The sequence below is a fragment of the Ranitomeya variabilis genome, chromosome 5, assembly GCF_051348905.1.
Source record: "Ranitomeya variabilis isolate aRanVar5 chromosome 5, aRanVar5.hap1, whole genome shotgun sequence".
Lineage (NCBI taxonomy): Eukaryota > Metazoa > Chordata > Amphibia > Anura > Dendrobatidae > Ranitomeya > Ranitomeya variabilis.
Window position 1 is genome coordinate 685,021,731 of NC_135236.1, and position 24,402 is coordinate 685,046,132.

At 53.4% G+C, this 24,402-nt stretch overlaps 1 protein-coding gene across 1 annotated transcript in view; it reads right to left on the reverse strand.

Moving 5' to 3' along the window:
* Nucleotides 1–1,208: 1,208 nt before the first annotated feature.
* ETNK1 (ethanolamine kinase 1) overlaps nt 1,209–24,402 on the reverse strand; it is a 36,485-nt gene continuing 13,291 nt past the window's right edge. Inside the window, exons 3-8 of the mRNA XM_077267217.1 lie at nt 14,035–14,175; nt 13,627–13,769; nt 11,630–11,713; nt 11,391–11,551; nt 11,206–11,279; nt 1,209–3,745 (exon numbers count right to left, since the gene is read on the reverse strand). Of these exons, the coding sequence (XP_077123332.1) occupies nt 3,673–3,745; nt 11,206–11,279; nt 11,391–11,551; nt 11,630–11,713; nt 13,627–13,769; nt 14,035–14,175 (676 nt within the window). The 3' untranslated portion in view covers nt 1,209–3,672. The remainder of the gene's footprint in view (nt 3,746–11,205; nt 11,280–11,390; nt 11,552–11,629; nt 11,714–13,626; nt 13,770–14,034; nt 14,176–24,402) is intronic.

Genomic DNA, 24,402 nt, shown 5'->3' on the forward strand with positions numbered 1-24,402 from the left:
CATGTATCTCTGTATACAGGGAGCTCCCCCTAGTGGTGGCTGCAGACAGGATCTTATCATGTATCTCTGTATACAGGGAGCTCCCCCTAGTGGTGGCAGCAGACAGGATCTTATCATGTATCTCTGTATACAGGGAGCTCCCCCTAGTGGTGACTGCAGACAGGATCTTATCATGTATCTCTGTATACAGGGAGCTCCCCCTAGTGGTGGCTGCAGACAGGATCTTATCATGTATCTCTGTATACAGGGAGCTCCCCCTAGTGCTAACTGCAGACAGGATCTTATCATGTATCTCTGTATACAGGGAGCTCCCCCTAGTGGTGACTGCAGACAGGATCTTATGTATCTCTGTATACAGGGAGTTCCCCCTAGTGGTGACAGCAGACAGGATCTTATCATGTATCTCTGTATACAGGGAGCTCCCCCTAGTGGTGGCTGCAGACAAGATCTTATCATGTATCTCTGTATACAGGGAGCTCCCCCTAGTGGTGGCTACAGACAGGATCTTATCATGTATCTCTGTATACAGGGTGCTCCCCCTAGTGGTGACTGCAGACAGGATCTTATCATGTATCTCTGTATACAGGGAGCTCCCCCTAGTGGTGGCTGCAGACAGGATCTTATCATGTATCTCTGTATACAGGGAGCTCCCCCTAGTGGTGACTGCAGACAAGATCTTATCATGTATCTCTGTATACAGGGAGCTCCCCCTAGTGGTGACTGCAGACAGAATCTTATCATGTATCTCTGTATACAGGGAGCTCCCCCTAGTGGTGGCAGCAGACAGGATCTTATCATGTATCTCTGTATACAGGGAGCTCCCCCTAGTGGTGGCTGCAGACAGGATCTTATCATGTGTCTCTGTATACAGGGAGCTCCCCCTAGTGATGGCTGCAGACAGGATCTTATCATGTATCTCTGTATACAGGGAGCTCCCCCTAGTGATGGCTGCAGACAGGATCTTATCATGTATCTCTGTACACAGGGAGCTCCCCCTAGTGGTGGCTGCAGACAGGATCTTATCGTGTATCTCTGTATACAGGGAGCTCCCCCTAGTGGTGGCTGCAGACAGGATCTTATCATGTATCTCTGTATACAGGGAGCTCGCCCTAGTGGTGGCTGCAGACATATAAGGAGGTATACTGGAGTTCTCCTCCTCTCCGCTCTGAGACTTCACACACGCCGCACTCAGTAATGACAGAGACGGATTACAGTTGTCAGGGTTGCTCTTTATTTCAGACCAGTTAGAGGTTGCACAGATTTCACAGTTGTTTGCGGCCGTCCTGCCTGTTCGGGTTGGAGCGTCAGTGCAGGAGCGGTGCTGCAGTCACTTATTGCCGTGTACAATAAGTAAAGTGCTGACATTTAGGAAAACATACATTTGTATAAAGACCCAATGATGATGTTCATTTTTGGTTAAGACGCAGTTTCTGTAGTGAGCGGAGGATTTCGGGGTGGGGGCTTTACATAGGCAGGGGATACAGAGCAGCAGTGACGCCTCATCTACAATTTACAAGAGTCATTTACACGGGCTCTGTATGTACAATATGCTACATGCGGCGGCACCAAGCGCCCGTCTCGGCAATATTATAGTATTTACACCTTTATTGAGACAAATCAGTGATAGAAAAGGCAACGAGACCCCCGCCGACGCTACACGGGAGAGATTGATGAGGCGGAGGTAGAGAAGCAGCGGAGAATCCAACATGGCGCGCACACAGCGATTAGCCCGGGGCCACCACATCAGCAGCCCGACTACGACCCTGGACTGCACGGTCACATCAGTAGTGCGACTACGACCGTAGACTGCGTGGTTACATCAGTAGTGCGACTACGACCCTGCCCTGTGCAGCCACATCAGCAGCCCGACTACGACCCTGGACTGCGTGGTTACATCAGTAGTGCGACTACGACCCTGCCCTGTGCAGCCACATCAGCAGCCCGACAGACCCTGGACTGCGCGGTCACATCAGCAGCCCGACAGACCCTGGACTGCGCGGTCACATCAGCAGCCCGACTAAGACCCTGGCCTGTGCAGCCATATCAGAAGTGCGACTACGACCCTGGACTGCGCTGTCACACCAACAGTCCGACTACGACCCTGGACTGCGCGGTCACATCAGCAGTCCTACGACCCTGGACTGCGCGGTCACATCAGCAGTCCTACGACCCTGGACTGCGCGGTCACATCAGCAGTCCAACTACGACCCCGGACTGTGCAGTCATATCACCAGTCCGAATACGACCCTGGACTGCGCGGTCATAGCAGCAACCCGACTACGACCCTGGACTGCACGGTCACATCAGCAGTGCCACTGCGACCATGAACTGCGCAGTAACATCAGTAGTGCAACTACGACCCCGGACTGTGCAGCCACATCAGCAGCCCGACTATGAACCTGGCCTGTGCAGTCAAATCAGCAGCGCAACTGCGACCCTGGACTGCGCGGACACATCAGCAGTGCGACTACGACCCTGGACTGCGCGGTCACATCAGCAGCCCGACTACGACCCTGGACTGCGCGGTCACATCAGCAGCCCGACTACGACCCTGGACTGCGCGGTCACATCAGCAGCCCGACTACGACCCTGGACAGCGCGGTCACATCAGCAGCCCGACTACGACCCTGGACAGCGCGGTCACATCAGCAGCCCGACTACGACCCTGGACTGCGCGGTCACATCAGCAGTCCGACTACGACCCTGGACAGTGCGGTCACATCAGCAGTGCGACAACCCTGGACTGCGCATCCACTTCCACCATCAGGCGTCGTGTCAGTGACGGCCTATCAGCAGCAGCTTTACACCAAACATGGCCAGGACCAGTGTGTGACCGCCACTGGCTGCAGTCACCTCGCTTTCCCAGACTCCTCTGCTACCTTCATGGTGAATTCTGGGAGCCATTGCGACTGCTTCAGTTTCTGCCTCTTGTGGCATAAATTTCCACATAGCCCATAGAACATACATCACCCTGAAGAGGGCGCCGGCACACAGGGGGGATTTTGGTCTTGTGCGCTAAATCAGCGCCTAACAATTGCCCCCCCCCCCCCCCCCCGAGGAGATCAGCGACACGACAACACCCAGCAACGCGACACACAACATCGCCGGCGTCTCACCAGGATCCCGCGACTATATTACATATATACACTACAAGGTGAATCCGTCACCGCGAACGCTCGCACCGCGCGGCGCGTGTCTCTAAAGTGCGTCAAGAAGAGTAACCCCGCGGCCGCGGCCCCGCAGGAGGAGGTACTGAAGGCTTCCAGTTACCGGGTGGGATGAACCATCAGTCCCACCGACATTCACATTGTACAGTATTGGGGGCCCGGGGCCCCACATGTTGTATCCAGTGGATGAAATGCAGGCGGAAAGACCACTAGTGACGCACCACGGAGCGCGTCCACAGGAGCAGGACAGGAAAAAGGAGCGCGAGCCTCAATCCTGCGCCGGCGGCAAATCAAGTAATGCTATAAATAACAGACGGAAATGATTAAATTAAAACGAAAAAAATAAAATGTCGCCGGGCGTCGCGGTAATGAAGAAGGCAGGCTTCATCTAAAAAAACATGAGAAGGCAAGAAAAGGAAACCGCGCTGTCCAGAGCGTCCGGCGTGGTCCCGACAGAGGCCGGCGAAGTGATGAGATCGATGGAGAACTGTCCCACGCCATCGGGTTATTCGGGAAGACTCAGAGCCATCACCTCCGGCTTCATCTGAAAGTACTGGTTCAGCCGAACAATGGCGTACCTGGGGGAGAGCGAGAATCAGCAAAACCACAACACACCACTAGGGGGGGGGGAGCGAGAATCAGCAAAACCACAACACACCACTAGGGGGAGAGAGCGACAATCGGCAAAACCACAACACACCACTAGGGGGAGAGCGCGAGAATCAGCAAAACCACAACACACCACTAGGGGGAGAGAGCGAGAATCAGCAAAACCGAAACACACCACTAGGGGGGGGGGGAGCGAGAATCAGCAAAACCACAACACACCACTAGGGGGAGAGAGCGAGAATCAGCAAAACCACAACACACCACTAGGGGGAGAGAGCGAGAATCAGCAAAACCGAAACACACCACTAGGGGGAGAGCGAGAATCAGCAAAACCGAAACACACCACTAGGGGGAGAGCGCGAGAATCAGCAAAACCACAACACACCACTAGGGGGAGAGAGCGACAATCGGCAAAACCGAAACACACCACTAGGGGGAGAGCGAGAATCAGCAAAACCACAACACACCACTAGGGGGAGAGAGCGAGAATCAGCAAAACCGAAACACACCACTAGGGGGAGAGAGCGAGAATCAGCAAACCCGAAACACAGCACTAGGGGGAGAGCGAGAATCAGCAAAACCGAAACACACCACTAGGGGGAGAGAGCGAGAATCAGCAAAACCGAAACACACCACTAGGGGGAGAGAGCGAGAATCAGCAAAACCACAACACAGCACTAGGGGGAGAGAACGAGAATCAGCAAAACCGCAACACACCACTAGGGGGAGAGAGCGAGAATCAGCAAAACCGAAACACACCACTAGGGGGAGAGAGCGAGAATCAGCAAAACCGAAACACAGCACTAGGGGGAGAGAACGAGAATCAGCAAAACCACAACACACCACTAGGGGGAGAGAGCGAGAATCAGCAAAACCACAACACACCACTAGGGGGAGAGAGCGAGAATCAGCAAAACCACAACACACCACTAGGGGGGGAAAGCGAGAATCAGCAAAACCACAACACACCACTAGGGGGAGAGAGCGAGAATCAGCAAAACCGAAACACACCACTAGGGGGAGAGAGCGAGAATCAGCAAACCCGAAACACAGCACTAGGGGGAGAGCGAGAATCAGCAAAACCGAAACACACCACTAGGGGGAGAGAGCGAGAATCAGCAAAACCGAAACACACCACTAGGGGGAGAGAGCGAGAATCAGCAAAACCACAACACAGCACTAGGGGGAGAGAACGAGAATCAGCAAAACCGCAACACACCACTAGGGGGAGAGAGCGAGAATCAGCAAAACCGAAACACACCACTAGGGGGAGAGAGCGAGAATCAGCAAAACCGAAACACAGCACTAGGGGGAGAGAACGAGAATCAGCAAAACCACAACACACCACTAGGGGGAGAGAGCGAGAATCAGCAAAACCACAACACACCACTAGGGGGAGAGAGCGAGAATCAGCAAAACCACAACACACCACTAGGGGGGGAAAGCGAGAATCAGCAAAACCACAACACACCACTAGGGGGAGAGAGCGAGAATCAGCAAAACCGAAACACACCACTAGGGGGAGAGAGCGAGAATCAGCAAAACCACAACACACCACTAGGGGGAGAGAGCGAGAATCAGCAAAACCACAACACACCACTAGGGGGAGAGCGAGAATCAGCAAAACCACAACACACCACTAGGGGGAGAGAGCGAGAATCAGCAAAACCACAACACACCACTAGGGGGAGAGAGCAACAATCAGCAAAACCACAACACACCACTAGGGGGGAGAGCGAGAATCAGCAAAACCACAACACACCACTAGGGGGAGAGCGAGAATCAGCAAAACCACAACACACCACTAGGGGGAGAGAGCAACAATCAGCAAAACCACAACACACCACTAGGGGGAGAGAGCGAGAATCAGCAAAACCGAAACACACCACTAGGGGGAGAGAGCGAGAATCAGCAAAACCACAACACAGCACTAGGGGGAGAGAGCGAGAATCAGCAAAACCACAACACACCACTAGGGGGAGAGAGCGAGAATCAGCAAAACCGAAACACACCACTAGGGGGAGAGAGCGAGAATCAGCAAAACCACAACACACCACTAGGGGGAGAGAGCGAGAATCAGCAAAACCGAAACACACCACTAGGGGGAGAGCGAGAATCAGCAAAACCGCAACACACCACTAGGGGGGAGAGCGAGAGTCAGCAAAACACCACTAGGGGGAGAGAGCGAGAATCAGCAAAACCGAAACACACCACTAGGGGGAGAGAGCGAGAATCAGCAAAACCACAACACACCACTAGGGGGAGAGAACGAGAATCAGCAAAACCACAACACAGCACTAGGGGGGAGAGCGAGAATCAGCAAAACCGCAACACACCACTAGGGGGGAGAGCGAGAGTCAGCAAAACACCACTAGGGGGAGAGAGCGAGAATCAGCAAAACCGAAACACACCACTAGGGGGAGAGAGCGAGAATCAGCAAAACCACAACACACCACTAGGGGGAGAGAGCGACAATCAGCAAAACCACAACACACCACTAGGGGGAGAGAGCGAGAATCAGCAAAACCACAACACACCACTAGGGGGGAGAGCGAGAATCAGCAAAACCACAACACACCACTAGGGGGAGAGAGCGAGAATCAGCAAAACCACAACACACCACTAGGGGGAGAGAACGAGAATCAGCAAAACCACAACACACCACTAGGAGGAGAGAGCGAGAATCAGCAAAACCACAACACACCACTAGGAGGAGAGAGCGAGAATCAGCAAAACCACAACACACCACTAGGGGGAGAGAGCGAGAATCAGCAAAACCACAACACACCACTAGGGGGAGAGAGCGAGAATCAGCAAAACCGAAACACACCACTAGGGGGAGAGAGCGAGAATCAGCAAAACCGAAACACACCACTAGGGGGAGAGAGCGAGAATCAGCAAAACCGAAACACAGCACTAGGGGGAGAGAGCGAGAATCAGCAAAACCGAAACACACCACTAGGGGGAGAGAGCGAGAATCAGCAAAACCGAAACACACCACTAGGAGGAGAGAGCGAGAATCAGCAAAACCACAACACACCACTAGGGGGAGAGAGCGAGAATCAGCAAAACCACAACACACCACTAGGGGAAGAGAGCAAGAATCAGCAAAACCACAACACACCACTAGGGGGGAGAGCGAGAATCAGCAAAACCACAACACACCACTAGGGGGAGAGAGCGAGAATCAGCAAAACCACAACACACCACTAGGGGGAGAGAGCGAGAATCAGCAAAACCACAACACACCACTAGGGGGAGAGAGCGAGAATCAGCAAAACCGAAACACAGCACTAGGGGGAGAGAGCGAGAATCAGCAAAACCACAACACACCACTAGGGGGAGAGAGCGAGAATCAGCAAAACCGAAACACACCACTAGGGGGAGAGAGCGAGAATCAGCAAAACCACAACACACCACTAGGGGGAGAGAACGAGAATCAGCAAAACCACAACACACCACTAGGGGGAGAGCGAGAGTCAGCAAAACACCACTAGGGGGAGAGAGCGAGAATCAGCAAAACCGAAACACACCACTAGGGGGAGAGAGCGAGAATCAGCAAAACCACAACACACCACTAGGGGGAGAGAGCGAGAATCAGCAAAACCACAACACACCACTAGGGGGAGAGAGCGAGAATCAGCAAAACCACAACACACCACTAGGGGGAGAGAACGAGAATCAGCAAAACCACAACACACCACTAGGGGGAGAGAGCGAGAATCAGCAAAACCACAACACACCACTAGGGGGGAGAGCGAGAATCAGCAAAACCGCAACACACCACTAGGGGGGAGAGCGAGAATCAGCAAAACCACAACACACCACTAGGGGGAGAGAGCGAGAATCAGCAAAACCACAACACACCACTAGGGGGAGAGAGCGAGAATCAGCAAAACCGAAACACAGCACTAGGGGGAGAGAGCGAGAATCAGCAAAACCACAACACACCACTAGGGGGAGAGAGCGAGAATCAGCAAAACCGAAACACACCACTAGGGGGAGAGCGAGAATCAGCAAAACCACAACACACCACTAGGGGGAGAGAGCGAGAATCAGCAAAACCACAACACACCACTAGGGGGAGAGAGCGAGAATCAGCAAAACCGAAACACAGCACTAGGGGGGAGAGAGCGAGAATCAGCAAAACCACAACACACCACTAGGGGAAGAGAGCAAGAATCAGCAAAACCACAACACACCACTAGGGGGAGAGAGCGAGAATCAGCAAAACCACAACACACCACTAGGGGGAGAGAGCGAGAATCAGCAAAACCGAAACACAGCACTAGGGGGGAGAGCGAGAATCAGCAAAACCACAACACACCACTAGGGGGAGAGCGAGAATCAGCAAAACCACAACACACCACTAGGGGGAGAGAGCGAGAATCAGCAAAACCGAAACACACCACTAGGGGGAGAGCGAGAATCAGCAAAACTGAAACACACCACTAGGGGGAGAGAGCGAGAATCAGCAAAACCACAACACACCACTAGGGGGAGAGAACGAGAATCAGCAAAACCACAACACACCACTAGGGGGAGAGCGAGAGTCAGCAAAACACCACTAGGGGGAGAGAGCGAGAATCAGCAAAACCGAAACACACCACTAGGGGGAGAGAGCGAGAATCAGCAAAACCACAACACACCACTAGGGGGAGAGAGCGAGAATCAGCAAAACCACAACACACCACTAGGGGGAGAGAGCGAGAATCAGCAAAACCACAACACACCACTAGGGGGAGAGAACGAGAATCAGCAAAACCACAACACACCACTAGGGGGAGAGAGCGAGAATCAGCAAAACCACAACACACCACTAGGGGGGAGAGCGAGAATCAGCAAAACCGCAACACACCACTAGGGGGGAGAGCGAGAGTCAGCAAAACACCACTAGGGGGAGAGAGCGAGAATCAGCAAAACCGAAACACACCACTAGGGGGAGAGAGCGAGAATCAGCAAAACCACAACACACCACTAGGGGGGAGAGCGAGAATCAGCAAAACCACAACACACCACTAGGGGGAGAGAGCGAGAATCAGCAAAACCACAACACACCACTAGGGGGAGAGAGCGAGAATCAGCAAAACCACAACACACCACTAGGGGGAGAGAGCGAGAATCAGCAAAACCACAACACACCACTAGGGGGAGAGAGCGAGAATCAGCAAAACCACAACACACCACTAGGGGGAGAGAGCGAGAATCAGCAAAACCACAACACACCACTAGGGGGAGAGAGCGAGAATCAGCAAAACCACAACACACCACTAGGGGGGAGAGCGAGAATCAGCAAAACCACAACACACCACTAGGGGGGAGAGCGAGAATCAGCAAAACCACAACACACCACTAGGGGGAGAGCGAGAGTCAGCAAAACACCACTAGGGGGAGAGAGCGAGAATCAGCAAAACCGAAACACACCACTAGGGGGAGAGAGCGAGAATCAGCAAAACCACAACACACCACTAGGGGGGAGAGCGAGAATCAGCAAAACCGAAACACACCACTAGGGGGAGAGAGCGAGAATCAGCAAAACCACAACACACCACTAGGGGGGAGAGCGAGAATCAGCAAAACCACAACACACCACTAGGGGGGAGAGCGAGAATCAGCAAAACCACAACACACCACTAGGGGGAGAGAGCGAGAATCAGCAAAACCACAACACACCACTAGGGGGAGAGAGCGAGAATCAGCAAAACCGAAACACACCACTAGGGGGAGAGAGCGAGAATCAGCAAAACCACAACACACCACTAGGGGGAGAGAGCGAGAATCAGCAAAACCACAACACACCACTAGGGGGAGAGAGCGAGAATCAGCAAAACCGAAACACACCACTAGGGGGAGAGAGCGAGAATCAGCAAAACCACAACACACCACTAGGGGGGAGAGAACGAGAATCAGCAAAAACACAACACACCACTAGGGGGAGAGAGCGAGAATCAGCAAAACCACAACACACCACTAGGGGGAGAGAGCGAGAATCAGCAAAACCGAAACACACCACTAGGGGGAGAGAGCGAGAATCAGCAAAACCACAACACACCACTAGGGGGAGAGAGCGAGAATCAGCAAAACCGAAACACACCACTAGGGGGAGAGAGCGAGAATCAGCAAAACCACAACACACCACTAGGGGGAGAGAGCGAGAATCAGCAAAACCACAGCACACCACTAGGGGAAGAGAGCGAGAATCAGCAAAACCGAAACACACCACTAGCGGGAGAGAGCGAGAATCAGCAAAACCACAACACACCACTAGGGGGAGAGAGCGAGAATCAGCAAAACCACAGCACACCACTAGGGGAAGAGAGCAAGAATGAGGGAAAAACAAACTACATACAGATGTAAACAGCCAGCACTAGAGGTAGCCAACTACATACAGATTTATACATTCACCACTAGGGGGAGCTCACTACATACAGATTTATACAGTCACCACTAGGGGGAGCTCACTACACACAGATTTATACAGTCACCACTAGGGGGAGCTCACTACACACAGATTTATACAGTCACCACTAGGGGGAGCTCACTACACACAGATTTATACAGTCACCACTAGGGGGAGCTCACTACACACAGATTTATACAGTCACCACTAGGGGGAGCTCACTACACACAGATTTATACAGTCACCACTAGGGGGAGCTCACTACACACAGATTTATACAGTCACCACTAGAGGGAGCTCACTACACACAGATTTATACAGTCACCACTAGGGGGAGCTCACTACATACAGATTATACAGTCACCACTAGAGGGAGCTCACTACACACAGATTTATACAGTCACCACTAGAGGGAGCTCACTACACACAGATTTATACAGTCACCACTAGAGGGAGCTCACTACACACAGATTTATACAGTCACCACTAGAGGGAGCTCACTACACACAGATTTATACAGTCACCACTAGAGGGAGCTCACTACATACAGATTTATACAGTCACCACTAGAGGGAGCTCACTACACATAGATTTATACAGTCACCACTAGGGGGAGCTCACTACACACAGATTTGTACAGTCACCACTAGAGGGAGCTCACTACACACAGATTTATACAGCCACCACTAGGGGGAGCTCACTACACACAGATTTATACAGTCACCACTAGAGGGAGCTCACTACACACAGATTTATACAGTCACCACTAGAGGGAGCTCACTACACATAGATTTATACAGTCACCACTAGAGGGAGCTCACTACACACAGATTTATACAGTCACCACTAGGAGGAGCTCACTATACACAGATTTATACAGTCACCACTAGGGGGCGCTCACTACACACGGCTCTCTTTATGCAGCTCTCATTGATAATAATCCTGAACGCAGAAAGCGCCTCCTAGTGGTCACTGCAGGGAGCAGAATCACTGAACATACTTTGATGTTGCAAACCCAATAATACTCACCCTAAGAAGTCAAAGTCAATTTTGGAATATTTCGCTTGAATCAACGCCCAAAGACCCCAGAAGAAGTGAGAAGCCTGGAGCGAAGAGAAAACATGAGAAGTTTGGCGGCTTCATCAGGACGGACCTCCGCTATCTACAGGACTAGACCCTATAACATCCTCAGGCGCCGCTCCCATGTCACTTACCAGAGCAAACTGGTTGACCTGCACGTACAGACGCTCCACCTCGCTCTCCGACACCTCGGCTTTGACGCCCTTGTATTCCTTGTAGGCCAACAGATAGGCTTGTAGCCACTGGAGCTGCAGCGCCCTCTCTGGATAGAGGCTGTAATCCACCTCGTTCACCCCTGGAGAGGAGAAGGACAGGTCAGGAGCTGCCACGGGAACCACGGAAATAACAGGAGAAGACACGAGACGCTCTGTACCTGCAAACTCATTGAAGTGATTGCCGATGTCGTACGCCTGGTAGTTGTATCCCGAGTATTCATAGTCAATGAACTGCACGTCATCTAGAGACGAGGAGAGGGGGCATTAGTGTGGGGGAGGGGGCACCACAACACGGACACCAGGTAACCCCCACACCGCGCGGCAGGAGCTGTGGACATTACAGGACCATAGCTGCACTTCTCACACTGTCCACTAGATGTCAGCACAGCCCTGCAGCAGCCAAGATCAGCAGGCTCCACACCTCCAATAATAACAGAGGAGGGCAGTCAGCCGGGGGGTCTATGGTCAGTAAACAGCGCCCCCGCGTGCCCGTATCCATCTCCGCCATCCTAGGTTATATAATACCACACAGAAAGAAACCAGAGACTGATGAGGCCGTTACCAGGATGTGAGGCGCAAGAACGTGTGATCGGCAAACCGCCAAATAAGAGGTCGGGAGCACGGCAACCGCAGAGGAGGACGGAGACAGTGGGGTACTCCATCCACAACAGGACGGCAAGGGTTAAAAGAGAAAATCAAGGAGGGAACATGGAAAGGTGGGCGAGTAATGAGCCACGGACCCCCGAACTACAGTCACCCCCAGAGCTGCACTCACTATTCTGCTGTTACATCTTCTCTTATCCTCCAGTCACCTCCAGAGCTGCACTCACTATTCTCCTGATACATCATGTCTTATCCCCCAGTCACCTCCAGAGCTGCACTCACTATTCTGCTGTTACATCATGTCTTATCTTCCTGTCACCTCCAGAGCTGCACTCACTATTCTGCTGTTACATCGTGTCTTATCCTCCAGTCGCCTCCAGAGCTGCACTCACTATTTTGCTGTTACATCTTGTCTTATCCTCCAGTCACCTCCAGAGCTGCACTCACTATTCTGCTGTTACATCTTGTCTTATCCTCCAGTCACCTCCAGAGCTGCACTCACTATTCTGCTGTTACATCATGTCTTATCCTCCAGTCACCTCCAGAGCAGCACTTACTATTCTGCTGTTACATCGTGTCTTATCCTCCAGTCACCTCCAGAGCTGCAGTCACTATTCTGCTGTTACATCGTGTCTTATCCTCCAGTCACCTCCAGAGCTGCACTCACTATTCTGCTGTTACATCATGTCTTATCCTCCAGTCACCTCCAGAGCTGCACTTACTATTCTGCTGTTACATCGTGTCTTATCCTCCAGTCACCTCCAGAGCTGCAGTCACTATTCTGCTGTTACATCGTGTCTTATCCTCCAGTCACCTCCAGAGCTGCACTTACTATTCTGCTGTTACATCGTGTCTTATCCTCCAGTCACCTCCAGAGCTGCAGTCACTATTCTGCTGTTACATCATGTCTTATCCTCCAGTCACCTCCAGAGCTGCACTTACTATTCTGCTGTTACATCGTGTCTTATCCTCCAGTCACCTCCAGAGCTGCAGTCACTATTCTGCTGTTACATCGTGTCTTATCCTCCAGTCACCTCCAGAGCTGCAGTCACACTTTTCCTTCACACCCCTGACTGTCACATGACCGGGTTGGGGCGTTCTGTAGCTCTGTCGCCCTCGGCTGTGACCCGGCACAGTGTCACCCTTTCCCGTTGGCTGCTCAGTTTTGTGCCTTTACTCCTGAGTTGGGTCCTGGGGGGCTCACACGGTGTCGGTGACTGGACCAGGGACTGTATGTCACATGGAGGGCCGGGAATGCCGGGCGGGGGCCAGTTATAGCACCCCACGTCCTGTCAGCGACAGTCACTCTCACGTTGGCACTTTTCCTACTTATCCACGGAAATAGGAAAAAAAACTGCAAAGACAAAGAAGCAGCTGTGAGGGGGGCGCCGGGTAGTCACGGGCGGGGGGCACTCACAGGCGGGGATCGCAGGGTAGTTACAGGCGGGGGGCACTGGGTAGTCACGGGCGGGGGGCGCCGGGTAGTCACGGGCGGGGGGCGCCGGGTAGTCACGGGCGGGGGGCGCCGGGTAGTCACGGGCGGGGCACCCACCTCTCTTGCCATTGTAGATGATGTTCTTGCACAGCAGGTCGTTGTGGCACAGCACCACCGGGGAGCCCAGGCTGGACAGCGTCTCCTCCATCCACACCATCTCCTCCTCCAGATCCTGCCGGCCCGGGACGTCACGTACAAACCTGGAGGATACGAGGAGATGAGGAGACCCCAAGGACGGCGGATAAAAGGGAGCACACAGAGGACGGCCTTCAGCACCAACAGGACGCAAGGCGTGGTGGTCACAATGTATCAGCGTAGACCGCCTACACTGACACATTGTAACAAACTATCACAATGACCGGTGTCAGCCATAATGTAAATCTTCTACTCACGGACCGCACAGGTCCAGAACCAGTGAAGCTGTTGGACAGTAGGAGGCTTCCCTCCATCACACCGTGTCCTCACCTGTCCTGGACGAGCGGCTCCGAGAACTCGGTGGGGACGAGGGAGAAGTACGCCCGCATCTTCAGCCACAGGTTGGACTTGGGGATCCAGCCGTTGTGTGCGTGGATGGCGTGGATCTTAGCGAGCTGCCGGGCGATGAGCCTGCGGGACAGAAGGAGAAGGGGAGACATAATGTAACACCCTGGACACAATGCAACACTCGGCGGGAGAAAAGGGGAACAGAATAACATTCTGAGGGTGGAGGGGGGATACAACACAACATTCCGAAAGTGGAGGGGGGATACAACACGACATTCCGAGGGTGGAGGGGGGATACAACACGACATTCCGAGGGTGGAGGGGGGATACATCGCGACATTCCGAGGGTGGAGGGTTGATACAACACGACATTCTGAGGGTGGAGGGGGGATACAACGCGACATTCCGAGGGTGGAGGGGGGATACAACGCGACATTCCGAGGGTGGATACAACGCGACATTCCGAGGGTGGAGGGGGGATACAACGTGACATTCCGAAAGTGGAGGGGGGATACAACACGACATTCCGAGGGTGGAGGGGGGATACAACGCGACGTTCCGAAAGTGGAGGGGGGATACAACACAACACTCCGAAAGTGGAGGGGGGATACAACACAACATTCCGAGGGTGGAGGGGGGATACAACACGACATTCCGAGGGTGGAGGGGGGATACAACACGACATTCCGAGGGTGGAGGGGGGATACAATACGACATTCCGAGGGTGGAGGGGGATACAACGCGACATTCCGAGGGTGGAGGGGGGATACAACACGACATTCCGAGGGTTGATACAACACGACGTTCCGAGGGTGGATACAACGCGACATTCCGAGGGTGGAGGGGGGATACAACGCGACATTCCGAGGGTGGAGGGGGGATACAACGCGACATTCCGAGGGTGGAGGGGGGATACAACGCGACGTTCCGAGGGTGGAGGGGGGATACAACGCGACATTCCAAAAGTGGAGGGGGGATACAACACGACATTCCAAGGGTGGAGGGGGGATACAACACGACATTCCGAGGGTGGAGGGGGATACAATGCGACATTCCGAGGGTGGAGGGGGGATACAACACGACATTCCGAGGGTGGAGGGGGGATACAACGTGACATTCCGAGGGTGGAGGGGGGATACAACGCGACAATCCGAGGGTGGAGGGGGGATACAACGCGACATTCCGAGGGTGGATACAACGCGACAATCCGAGGGTGGAGGGGGGATACAACGCGACATTCCGAGGGTGGAGGGGGGATACAACGCGACGTTCCGAGGGTGGAGGGGGGATACAACGCGACGTTCCGAGGGTGGAGGGGGGATACAACGCGACGTTCCGAGGGTGGAGGGGGGATACAACACGACATTCCAAGGGTGGAGGGGGGATACAACACAACATTCCGAGGGTGGAGGGGGATACAATGCGACATTCCGAGGGTGGAGGGGGGATACAACACGACATTCCGAGGGTGGAGGGGGGATACAACGCGACATTCCGAGGGTGGAGGGGGGATACAACGCGACAATCCGAGGGTGGAGGGGGGATACAACGCGACATTCCGAGGGTGGATACAACGCGACAATCCGAGGGTGGAGGGGGGATACAACGCGACATTCCGAGGGTGGAGGGGGGATACTACGCGACATTCCGAGGGTGGAGGGGGGGGATACAACGCGACATTCCGAGGGTGGATACGACGTGACATTTCAAGGATGGAGGGGGGATACGACGTGACATTTTGGGGGCGGAGGAGAGAGAGATACTACGTGACTTTCCAAGGAAGATGTAACATGGAGGGGAGATACAGTGTGACATTCGAGGGTGGGGGGAGATACCACATGACATTCGGGGGGATACATGGCAGCCTCCACAGGACCGTACACAGTGAGGGGCACAGACACTGACCGGCCGCTGTATCTCCACTGCCTAATAACGGCCTCTTTAGGTTCCCCTTACTGGTGGCCCCCTGCGGCCTGTGGTTGGGGGGACACCTCCAGATACAGAGTCGGGGACCAGTACATAACAGATCAGTAAAGTATACAGCCCCCGCCCCACTACAAGGACAAATTCATAGACCTACACCACACACGATTCCTGAAAGTTAGGACGCCCTGCAGGCCGGGACAGAGATTAATGGGGCGGATCACCGGCTGATCCCATTAATGAGGAGAATGTGCGCAGAAACCACGGGGCCACAAAAGCCTCTTAGCCGCCGACTGTCAGCAGAGGGCGAATGACAAACACTGACGCCGTCACCTTCAGAGAGGAACGGAGGAAAGAAGTGTCCACAAGGGGGCAACACAGAAGACGGGGGGTCTGCACACGAGACGGGGGTCTGCACCCGAGGGGCCAGAAAATCGCAACCACCTCAGGTACCGAGCCTGAAACTGGTCCCGAAGAAGCTCAGAGACCACGAGAGACCCCGCAGCATCGGCTCATACAGCCCTGTATTCCAGAGACCCCGCAGCCGCTCATACAGTCCTGTATTCCAGAGACCCCGCAGCATCGGCTCATACAGCCCTGTATTCCAGAGACCCCGCAGCCGCTCATACAGTCCTGTATTCCAGAGACCCCCAGCAGCCGCTCATACAGTCCTGTATACCAGAGACCCCGCAGCATCGGCTCATACAGTCCTGTATACCAGAGACCCCGCAGCCGCTCATACAGCCCTGTATTCCAGAGACCCCGCAGCCGCTCATACAGTCCTGTATTCCAGAGACCCCCAGCAGCCGCTCATACAGTCCTGTATTCCAGAGATCCCGCAGCCGCTCATACAGTCCTGTATTCCAGAGACCCCCAGCAGCCGCTCATACAGCCCTGTATTCCAGAGATCCCGCAGCCGCTCATACTGTCCTGTATTCCAGAGACCCCCAGCAGCCGCTCATACAGTCCTGTATTCCAGAGACCCCCAGCAGCCGCTCATACAGTCCTGTATACCAGAGACCCCGCAGCATCGGCTCATACAGTCCTGTATACCAGAGACCCCGCAGCCGCTCATACAGCCCTGTATACCAGAGACCCCCAGCAGCCGCTCATACAGTCCTGTATACCAGAGACCCCGCAGCCGCTCATACAGTCCTGTATTCCAGAGACCCCGCAGCCGCTCATACAGTCCTGTATTCCAGAGACCCCCAGCAGCCGCTCATACAGTCCTGTATACCAGAGACCCCGCAGCATCGGCTCATACAGTCCTGTATACCAGAGACCCCGCAGCCACTCATACAGCCCTGTATACCAGAGACCCCCAGCAGCCGCTCATACAGCCCTGTATACCAGAGACCCCCAGCAGCCGCTCATACAGTCCTGTATACCAGACCTCGCAGCCGCTCATACAGTCCTGTATACGAGACCCCGCAGTAGCCGCTCATACAGTCCTGTATACCAGAGACCCCCAGCAGCCGCTCATACAGTCCTGTATACCAGAGACCCCGCAGCAGCCGCTCATACAGAGACTCCGCAGCATAGGCTCATACAGCCCTGTATACCAGAGACCCCGCAGCATAGGCTCATACAGTCCTGTATACCAGAGACCCCGCAGAATCGGCTCATACAGTCCTGTATACCAGAGACCCCGCAGCAGCCGCTCATACAGTCCTGTATACCAGAGACCCCGCAGCCGCTCATACAGTCCTGTATACCAGAGACCCCGCAGCATCGGCTCATAGTCCTGTATACCAGAGACCCCGCAGCCGCTCATACAGCCCTGTATACCAGAGACCCCGCAGCAGCCGCTCATACAGCCCTGTATACCAGAGACCCCGCAGCCGCTCATACAGTCCTGTATACCAGAGACCCCGCAGCATCCGCTCATACAGTCCTGTATACCAGAGACCCCGCTGCCGCTCATACAGTCCTGTATTCCAAAGACCCCCAGCAGCCGCTCATACAGCCCTGTATTCCAGAGACCCCGCAGCCGCTCATACAGTCCTGTATACCAGAGACCCCGCAGCATCGGCTCATACAGTCCTGTATACCAGAGACCCCGCAGCCGCTCATACAGCCCTGTATACCAGAGACCCCCAGCAGCCGCTCATACAGTCCTGTATACCAGAGACCCCCAGCAGCCGCTCATACAGTCCTGTATACCAGAGACCCCGCAGCCGCTCATACAGTCCTGTATACGAGACCCCGCAGTAGCCGCTCATACAGCCCTGTATACCAGAGACCCCCAGCAGCCGCTCATACAGTCCTGTATACCAGAGACCCCACAGCAGCCGCTCATACAGTCCTGTATACCAGACCTCGCAGCCGCTCATACAGTCCTGTATACGAGACCCCGCAGTAGCCGCTCATACAGTCCTGTATACCAGAGACCCCCAGCAGCCGCTCATACAGTCCTGTATACCAGAGACCCCGCAGCAGCCGCTCATACAGAGACCCCGCAGCATAGGCTCATACAGCCCTGTATACCAGAGACCCCGCAGCATAGGCTCATACAGTCCTGTATACCAGAGACCCCGCAGAATCGGCTCATACAGTCCTGTATACCAGAGACCCCGCAGCAGCCGCTCATACAGTCCTGTATACCAGAGACCCCGCAGCCGCTCATACAGTCCTGTATACCAGAGACCCCGCAGCATCGGCTCATACAGTCCTGTATACCAGAGACCCCGCAGCCGCTCATACAGCCCTGTATACCAGAGACCCCGCAGCATCGGCTCATACAGTCCTGTATACCAGAGACCCCGCAGCCGCTCATACAGTCCTGTATACCAGAGACCCCGCAGCCGCTCATACAGTCCTGTATACCAGAGACCCCGCAGCATCCGCTCATACAGTCCTGTATACCAGAGACCCCGCAGCCGCTCATACAGTCCTGTATACCAGAGACCCCGCAGCCGCTCATACAGTCCTGTATACCAGAGACCCCGCAGCATCGGCTCATACAGCCCTGTATACCAGAGACCCCGCAGCATCGGCTCATACAGCCCTGTATTCCAGAGACCCCGCAGAATCGGCTCATACAGTCCTGTATACCAGAGACCCCGCAGCCGCTCATACAGCCCTGTATACCAGAGACCCCCAGCAGCCGCTCATACAGTCCTGTATACCAGAGACCCCCAGCAGCCGCTCATACAGTCCTGTATACCAGAGACCCCGCAGCCGCTCATACAGTCCTGTATACCAGAGACCCCGCAGCCGCTCATACAGTCCTGTATACCAGAGACCCCGCAGCATTGACTCATACAGTCCTGTATACCAGAGACCCCGCAGCATCGGCTCATACAGTCCTGTATACCAGAGACCCCACAGCAGCTGCTGATACAGTCCTGTATACCAGAGACCCCGCAGCATCGGCTCATACAGTCCTGTATACCAGAGACCCCGCAGCATCGGCTCATACAGTCCTGTATACCAGAGACCCCGCAGCATCGGCTCATACAGCCCTGTATACCAGAGACCCCGCAGCATCGGCTCATACAGCCCTGTATACCAGAGATCCTGCAGCATCGGCTCATACATTAGAATTAAAACCTGAAAGATGTATACAGACTGTGCCCTGCTACCTGCCACCATCGCACTCTAACAAGCATCTCTATTCTTCCAACAGGTATGTTCATCCAGCTCTCCTACATGAAGCGCACATAATACATCACCCAGCTTTGCGCATAGACTTTCCCCTGCTCCTAGCATTGTGATGGTATGTTCATCCAGCTCTCCTACATGAAGCGCACATAATACATCACCCAGCTTTGCGCATAGACTTTCCCCTGCTCCTAGCATTGTGATGGTATGTTCATCCAGCTCTCCTACATGAAGCGCACATAATACATCACCCAGCTTTGCGCATAGACTTTCCCCTGCTCCTAGCATTGTGATGGTATGTTCATCCAGCTCTCCTACATGAAGCGCACATAATACATCACCCAGCTTTGCGCATAGACTTTCCCCTGCTCCTAGCATTGTGATGGTATGTTCATCCAGCTCTCCTACATGAAGCGCACATAATACATCACCCAGCTTTGCGCATAGACTTTCCCCTGCTCCTAGCATTGTGATGGTATGTTCATCCAGCTCTCCTACATGAAGCGCACATAATACATCACCCAGCTTTGCGCATAGACTTTCCCCTGCTCCTAGCATTGTGATGGTATGCCTTTCAGCTAACCCCCAACTTACTGTGTGATATTTATGACCTTGTTTACTTAGTCTTGATTGTATGCATCTGGTCGACCCTTAATTCTCTGACCAAGATGAGCAGAGACCACTCCTCTCTGCTCCACACCTGACCGCACTTAGTTTTCCATATATTGTATAGCACAAGTCTGCTAGACTTCAGTCTGCAGTGTGATTTCTAGAAGTGTGTTCTAAAAGTGTGGATTACATTAGAATTAAAACCTGAATTGAACCTGAAGGGAACTGAAGGTAACTGGCCTGTCACTGTAAACAATGTTTCAGTTTGTTTTCACTTTCACCCCTATAATCCTTCACTTTCTGCTACCTCCCCCAATCCCCACACCAAGTAAGGAACTGTTCATCTCCTCTTCAATCCTCCCCATCCATCTCACCTCCTCCTCAGAACTGTTCCTTAACATACAATCCTCTGTCTCAAAGCACAGGCAGCCCCCTCACGCTCTCTCCTGCTCCCACCTGCTAACACTATCTCTGCTCCTTCTCACTGCTGGTGATATCTCTCCAAATCCTGGTCCTCCTCACCATATTCCCACAGTCATTTCTACCTCCCATCCACACTCCATCACAAACTTCCGTAACCTCTCTAACCTTATACCCATTCGCCCAGCCCCCGCTTCCCCAGTCCCACTAACAGGAGCTCTGTGGAACGCTCGCTCTGTCTGTAACAAGCTTTCCTACATCCATGATCTTTTTGTTACTACCAAACTTTCCTTCCTCGCCATCACCGAAACCTGGCTCACCCCTTCTGACACGGCCTCCCCTGCTGCACTCTCTTACGGTGGCTTCCACCTTTCTCACACACCCCGCCCCAGCAGCAAGCATGGTGGAGGAGTTGGTTTTCTCCTGTCAGATAACTGCTCCTTCACCCCAATCCCACTGCCACCCTCTGTTACCCTCCCTTCCTTTGAGGTGCACTCTGTGCGCATCTACTCCCCCTCCAACCTCCAACTTGCTGTCATTTACCGCCCCCCAGGGCCAGCCACCACCTTCTTTGACCACTTCACCACCTGGCTACTTCATTTCCTTTCTGCGGACATCCCCACTATCATCATGGGCGATTTCAACATACCCATTGACACTTCCCTCTCAGCTGCCACTAAACTTCTATCTCTCTCTTCCTCCTTCGGCCTCACTCAATGGTCTTCTGCAGCCACTCACAAAGATGGTCACACACTGGACCTCATCTTCACCCGCCTCTGCTCCCTATCTAACCTCTCTAACTCGCCTCTTCCTCTCTCTGACCACAACCTTCTCACATTCTCATCTCTCTCCACTCCATGTCTAGAGTCCCCACCCCACAAACTTTCACACCCTCGCAGAAATCTTAAACATCTTGACCTACATTCATTCTCTGAATCCCTCCTCCCTCTCACAGACATAATTTCCATACACAATGCGGATGACGCTGCCGCTCTATATAACACCACAATAGCTGTAGCTTTGGAATCTGCTGCCCCACTTACACATACCAAAGCTCGCAAAATCAACAGACAGCCCTGGCACACCAGCCTGACCAAAGAACTGAGGCGAGCTTCCAGGGCTGCTGAGCGCAGATGGAAAAGATCCCACTCCAACGACCACTTAATCGCATTCAAACAGTCCCTCACTACTTTCAAGACCGCACTCGCCACAGCTAAACAAACCTACTTCTCATCTCTCATATCCTCCCTGTCTCACAATCCTAAACAGTTATTCAACACCTTCAATTCTCTCCTCCGTCCCCCAGCACCTCCTCCCTCCTCACTTATCTCTGCTGAAGACTTTGCCTCATTCTTCAAGCAGAAGATTGATAACATCAGAGACAGTTTTGGTCAACAAGCCCCAGAGCCCTTCCTCCCAACTTCCCTACCCTCCACCTCCAAAACCAACTACTCCACCATTACAGAAGATCAACTCGCCACTCTACTCTCAAGATCGCATCTCACCACCTGTGCACTTGACCCGCTCCCAACCCACCTCATCCCAAACCTCACCACAATCTTCATCCCAACCCTAACCCATCTCTTCAACCTATCACTAACAAATGGTGTTTTCCCCTCAAGCTTTAAACATGCCTCCATCACACCTATCCTCAAAAAGCCCTCTCTTGACCCATCCTCTGTATCTAGCTATCGCCCTATATCACTTCTCCCCTATGCCTCAAAACTACTGGAACAACACGTCTACCTTGAACTGTCCTCCCATCTCTCTTCTTGCTCCCTCTTTGACCGCTTACAATCTGGCTTCCGGCCACACCATTCCACTGAAACTGCCCTAACTAAGGTCACCACTGACCTTTTAACCGCCAAGAGCAAGCGACACTACTCTGTTCTCCTCCTCCTCGACCTGTCGGCTGCCTTTGACACAGTGGACCATTCCCTATTATTACAGACCCTCTCATCCCTTGGCATCACAGACTTGGCCCTATCCTGGATCTCATCATACCTAACAGACCGGACATTCAGCGTCTCCCACTCACACACCACCTCCTCACCTCGCCCCCTCTCTGTCGGAGTCCCACAAGGTTCAGTCCTTGGGCCCCTGCTCTTCTCCATTTACACCTTTGGCCTGGGACAGCTCATAGAATCTCATGGCTTTCAGTATCACCTCTATGCTGATGACACACAGATCTACATCTCTGGACCAGATATCACCTCCCTACTAACCAGAATCCCTCAATGTCTGTCCACTATTTCATCCTTCTTCTCCGCTAAATTTCTGAAACTTAACATGGACAAAACAGAATTCATCATCTTTCCCCCATCTCACGTGACCCCCCCAACGAACCTATCCATTACAGTAAATGGCTGCCCACTCTCCCCAGTCCCACAAGCTCGCTGCCTCGGGGTTATCCTGGACGCTGATCTCTCCTTCAAACCACATATCCAAGCCCTTTCCACTTCCTGCCGACTTCAACTCAAAAATATTGCACGAATCCGTTCATTCCTCAACCAAGAATCTGCAAAAACCCTAGTCCATGCCCTCATCATCTCTCGTCTTGACTACTGCAACCTCCTGCTCTGTGGCCTGCCCTCAAACACTCTCGCACCCCTCCAATCTATTCTAAACTCTGCTGCCCGACTAATCCACCTGTCCCCCCGCTATTCTCCGGCCTCTCCCCTCTGTCAATCCCTTCACTGGCTCCCCATTGCCCAGAGACTCCAGTACAAAACCCTAACCATGACGTACAAAGCCATCCACAACCTGTCTCCTCCTTACATCTGTGACCTCATCTCCCGGTACTTTCCTACACGCAACCTCCGATCCTCACAAGATCTCCTTCTCTACTCCCCTCTTATCTCCTCTTCCCACAATCGTATACAAGATTTCTCTCGCGTATCACCCCTACTCTGGAACCCTCTACCACAACACATCAGACTCTCGCCCACCATCGAAACCTTCAAAAAGAATCTGAAGACCCACCTCTTCCGACAAGCCTACAACCTGCAGTAACCACCGATCAACCAACCGCTGCACGATCAGCTCTATCCTCACCTACTGTATTCTCACCCATCCCTTGTAGATTGTGAGCCTTCGCGGGCAGGGTCCTCACTCCTCCTGTACCAGTTATGACTTGTATTGTTCAAGACTATTGTACTTGTTTTTATTATGTATACCCCTCCTCACTTGTAAAGCGCCATGGAATAAATGGCGCTATAACAATAAATAATAATAATAATAATAATAATAATAATAATACAGCACTGTATACCAGAGACCCCGCAGCATCGGCTCATACAGCCCTGTATACCAGAGACCCTGCAGCATCGGCTCATACAGCACTGTATACCAGAGACCCCGCAGCATCGGCTCATACTGTCCTGTATACCAGAGACCCCACAGCATCGGCTCATACAGTCCTGTATACCAGAGACCCCGCAGCATCGGCTCATACTGTCCTGTATACCAGAGACCCCACAGCATCGGCTCATACAGCCCTGTATACCAGAGACCCCGCAGCATCGGCTCATACAGTCCTGTATACCAGAGACCCCGCAGCCGCTCATACAGTCCTGTATACCAGAGACCCCGCAGCATCGGCTCATACAGTCCTGTATACCAGAGACCCTGCAGCAGCCGCTCATACAGTCCTGTATACCAGACCCCGCAGCATCGGCTTATACAGTCCTGTATACCAGAGACCCCGCAGCAGCCGCTCATACAGTCCTGTATACCAGAGACCCCGCAGCAGCCGCTCATACAGTCCTGTATACCAGAGACCCCGCAGCAGCCGCT